At 44.8% G+C, this 5,016-nt stretch overlaps 1 protein-coding gene across 1 annotated transcript; it reads right to left on the reverse strand.

The window, feature by feature from the left end:
- Positions 1–1,000: 1,000 nt before the first annotated feature.
- On the reverse strand, positions 1,001–4,618 carry LOC104414261 (selenium-binding protein 1). The gene is made up of 7 exons (XM_010025312.3): positions 4,275–4,618; positions 3,560–3,755; positions 3,142–3,369; positions 2,693–2,924; positions 2,465–2,572; positions 1,668–1,940; positions 1,001–1,543 (listed from the first exon to the last, which is right to left on the reverse strand). Exons 1-7 carry the CDS (start codon positions 4,393–4,395, stop codon positions 1,262–1,264), a joined length of 1,440 nt encoding a protein of 479 aa, XP_010023614.2. The 5' UTR covers positions 4,396–4,618; the 3' UTR covers positions 1,001–1,261.
- Between the last annotated feature and the right edge of the window lie 398 nt (positions 4,619–5,016).

The following is a 5,016-nucleotide window of genomic DNA, read 5'->3' on the forward strand; positions in this document are numbered from 1 at the left end:
TCACCGTTTCAGACCAAAAAAGTATGAGTGTCCCCTTTGAAAAAAAAGAAAAAAGTATTGAGTGTCCCCATCCTTCGGTTGTTAGGATAAGGGAGAACAGGTGTGGGTTAAACTAGAGCATGATAATAGCCAAAAAGTCGTTATCTCTTCGAAAAGAGAAACTAAGCCATCTAGAAATAGGCTTTTGTCTGGCTAATCCAGTATTTAAACGTGGTCTTTGTTGTTTCAATTAGAATGTACTCATGTATGCCTAGACATATGACTCGATTTTGTGAGCATTTAAGATTTGGAATGAAGATGAAGGAGACCGGTCACAAGGCGTCGGGTTTCTATTAGTCATGCTATTGAAATCACGTACTAAGCAATGGAAATGGGTAGACATGGATCGTAACTTGTGCAAGGCACGCAGCAAAGAAACTCGATTCCATCGATGTTCCAAGAGATGAGACTGTTCTATAATTGAGAACAAAACGAATCAATACTGGAGAACCTAATTTACTCCTTAAAAAAAATCCTGGAAAAGTAAGTTATATCTACGAAACTATAAGAATGGTACCCAGAACCCAGTCAAATAATTATTTAAAAGGAAATGGCATGATCTGAAATATCCAAAGAACCCGAAAACTACAAATAGTTTTTTTTTTTTTTTTTTTTGGTAAAACTACAAATAGTTAATATAGAACAAAATCCTAAATTTGGTTGATTCTCTGATCACCGTCGTTCCCTCCCAAATAATAAATATCAGAGCTTGGATTGCGAAGTTGCTAAAAGATGATCACAATTTTCCCCGCTACAATATATACAATAGACTCCCATGTGGTTTGAATAGAGATTAGGTAGCCTTCCATTTGGCCGAAATCTAGAGATACATCATGGTTACCTATGATTCTGCAATTCAGGAGGAAACCTTGTCATCTTGCTATCTCACTCTGAGAATTGGTTTCCGTAAGTTCGTTTCGGCAGCAAATTTAACAACAGTGTCGACGATCACACAAGGAACTCAAAACTAAGCATTAAGTACAATAACTCATAATTGACCAAAAAGCATAAGGTTGTTTTAACTGGGAGATTGGCAAATTCAAGTATGAACAGAGAACATAAAATTTGAATCTTCTTGAAAGTATGAAAAACAGGGTTCTTTAGAGAGACCATGCCCAGCCTTTCAGAGTCCTAGCCACAATCAGTAAAGGCCAATGGCGGGGTTAGCACAGACATGATACGGGAGAAGCACTTGATCCTTTTTAGGACACACGTAGCATGCTCAAATCCATATGTCTGAAGTGCAGTCGCCTCCTGGATACCTCATTTCATGAGCTAGGGACGGGCCATCAGGCTCCAAGCCGAAGTCCACGAAGAAGTCCGGGTTAATTTTGAGGCCACCTTTCTCGGTGTCGACATCAATCTGCAGCATGTGCGATCCTGTCTCCATCAGTTGAGGATAGAATTGGCGATCCCAAGAGCTGAAGAGTGAGTTTGTGACATAGAGTCGCTTGCCATCTAAGCTTAACTGGATCATTTGAGGTCCTCCTCTGAGTTTATTCCCCTGAAGCAATTCATGAAGTGGTCAAAGAAGTAATATTCTTGCAATTATCCAGCAAGATTTAGAAATCTGTACCGTAATCAGCTTTTACCATTGTTTGTTCTTACATAAATTGAAACAGACATACCTTTATCTCAGGATGGTCAACTTGCCATGTCGTGCCGTCTTCTCTCTCTACCACAACTGCGGTTCCCTTCCGAAACAGTCCCCCGGCCCATACTTGGCCCGCGAGCACTGGATGTTCAGGGTCCTCAATGTTATACTGCCTCACGTCCCCATGAAGCCAGTTCACAAAGTACAGATAACGATCATCGAGTGATATCAAGAAATCTGTTATGAGTCCAGGCATTACGGGAAGGATCCAGTTTTGGACCTTCAGAGGTTCAACTGATATAGCCACCTGCATAAACCAGTGGGAAAAAGACATTACCGGGCTGCATAATATCATATTAGTGGCAATCTGCAGGGGTGATAAAAGCCTGTATTCAATTAGAAAAGGAAGTACGGAGACATGGGATAAAAAAAAAAGGCATCGAATAGGGGAGAGATGACAGACAAAAATTATATTCAGCTAGATCTCTGATTTTAGTAAGAGGACATGTGAGAATTTTGTTGTGCTTCCCAAAGTTGGCAAAATTGCATCAATTCACAGGTTTTCGTCAAGTATATAACAAGAGTTATATATCCCTTATAATTTCATTTTTGCACAAAGAAAAAACACATTCGTCATGGTCCTGTTGTAACATTTCTAAATGAATCAAAAACAGCACTGATCTGCACGGAGATGCTTACATCAGTTGAACCTTGACTTCATTTTTTCAGACATTCTGGCAGTCAAGAACTTGCCATGCCACTTGACACCACTACTAAAGGTTCGATTCCAGCAATTGTCGAGTGAAATATCAGGAAGTTATAGTTGAATACCTCATGGCTCCACGAGCCGTCCTGGGTCTTGAAGAAGCGCACCATATTGCCGCTCAATGCACACCCAACATATCCCATGTCCTTGGAAGGATCATGCAGGAATCTTATCTACAAAAAGTCAGCGAGGCATTGTTCTGAGAATTTTGAGCTTGCAGTGGCTTAACAAGAACCAACACGTGAACCAACCTAAACGGAACTGAACCAAAAGCTGCTAAGTTTTTTATCTACCTCGAGCGGTATGAGGCCAGTGTCGCCCAGGTCCAGTGTTTGCTTGAGTTCACCATCAGGCCAGCTGTACACATGGAGATGCCTCCCGTATAGACCGTCCGACACGTGCTGAGGGTTAAAACCTTTGGTGAAAGCTGAAGGAGCCCCCCACGATGAGCTAATCATCGTCTTGTGCCGGGGTTGGTACCAGAAATCATAACCGAAGAGGGGACTGTGGCCAGGTTTCTCCCACCTTATGTAGAAAAATCAGCAGCAATTGAAACTCAGAGCCGCATATAGATGACATTTAGGCTAAAATTATTGACATGATACAAAGGAGGAAATAGAAGGAAAAAACTTGAACAGTGCCAGATGCGACTAGTTGAATAAATTGGCACCGCCAATTGTTTAACATGTATCCAAATGAAAACGGATGAAAGGATTTGGGCATGTGATTCAACAGTTATAACCTTCCTTTCACGTTGAATTCTGAATCGAGGAGCAGAAAACCATTTCCCTCGGCTTTTCCATCTTTGTCACCGAGGCACGAGACCATGATCTCGCCAGATGCAAGGCAATGGGACGTGTGCGGATAAGCGAGTCCAGTCTTCTCAACAATGTCTTTTGGATCAACAACCTTATGCAGGGCTGGAGCTAGAGGATTGGTCTTTGTATCGATCACATATATCCGGCCGGATCTGAAAGATGCAACATACTTTGTAAGCAAAGTTTATGAAAAAGCAGTTTTGGCTGCTGATTTGGTAAAAGAAAGAAAGAGAACCTAAAGAAAAGTAATTGCTAAACCAGAGATCAAGTGTCTTTTTTTTTCCCCAGACTTCGGAAAAAAAATTGTAAAAAATAGGAGGACCATGAGAACAGGCTTCTCACATCAAAGATGGCAGGACCAGAAAACGCCTGTCGGCCGACGGATCCCCATGGCAAGAGCTGCACGAGTTCCATCCGGAGTGATGGAGCTCGTCGCCCAGGTAGGGCACGGGGAGCCTGTGGATGACCTTCGAGTAGCTGGGCGAGTCCGGATCCACGTCCAACGTGGCGAGGTAATCGGGCTTCTCTATTCCAGTTCCTGACCCAAGAACGAAAATTTCACAATCTCTTTTCGAATTTCGGAGATACCAAGCACTAGCACCAGCCAGACATCAGACATAAGTACATACAACATATTTGGTGAGCCAAGTAGACGCCGAAATTAGCATCGTGTTCACCCAAAGATAGCATCTTTCAATCTAAGGACAGCCAATCGATTCCTCATAAAGAACCAATTTCAGCCATCAAGCGAAAACCAAGCTCTTCGTAAAAAGACCTCACCACATGTTCAAAACCAGCATAAGAACTACGTATCAATAACTGCATAACGCAGATCATCCGGATCACGGACCCGGTTCCTTTCTTGTTCCTGGGTTAATCAGCGACTGTGTCGAGTAACAGAACAGAGCAAACAGAGCACAGAACGAACCCAACTCCCGGTTAGAAAACGAAAGGGGAGGCGAAACAGCGGGGGAGACGAGAGTCCAAAAGCACGGAGGTGGGTCGAGAAGAACGATCGATCGGGGAGGACGCGACGGAGGGAAAGCAAAGTACGCACCGGAGTAGACGCAAGTGACGTAGAGGATCTTCTCCCTGGGGCCGGACATGGCCTCCAGCGGGGACGCGTACCCCGGCCCCTTCGCGCAGCACGCATGCCCGTTGCTCGCCTCGGTCCCCATCTCCCTCTCTCTCTCTCTCTCTCTCACTCGTGCACGAACTCCTTCTCTCTCTCTCACTCCCTCCCTCGCTCTCGACAAGCAGTTTTATGTCTCCGTCTCCCTCTCGACCAGCGGCTTTATATCTGACTGGTTGGCTGGGACAGAGAGAGGAACTGGTCTTCAGTTTGACGCGCGACGCGCCCGTGCTTTCGGACGCGACGTGCCTCCCACTCGATCCTGGGGACACGACCGAGGTGGCGGAGACACTAATAATTCACATGACCATAATAGATAGCCAGGGCCCTTTTCACGGTCGGTTCCCATTTTCCAAGGAGAAGCACGATTCACGAAAGGGAACAAAAGTGTCATTTATGGACGGATTCGGTCTCACCATTTATACCGGAGACCGATCCGGATTAATTCATCGACCTGACGGGACGAATCCGGCCTGCATCGCGGTTCGGATGCACGGGATTAGCTCGGGGTCGATGGAATTTTCCTTATCTTTTCCTTAAATAGCCGATCGTGCGTACGGGAAACCTCGATTTACCCCGAAATTTTCTTCCTAAATTCGACGTTGGGAAGTCGCAATTACTGCTCGAACGAAATTGTGTCCAGGTGGGATGTATCGAGGGGCGCGGG

Source organism: Eucalyptus grandis, chromosome 11 (genome assembly GCF_016545825.1).
Source record: "Eucalyptus grandis isolate ANBG69807.140 chromosome 11, ASM1654582v1, whole genome shotgun sequence".
Classification (NCBI taxonomy): Eukaryota; Viridiplantae; Streptophyta; class Magnoliopsida; order Myrtales; family Myrtaceae; genus Eucalyptus; species Eucalyptus grandis.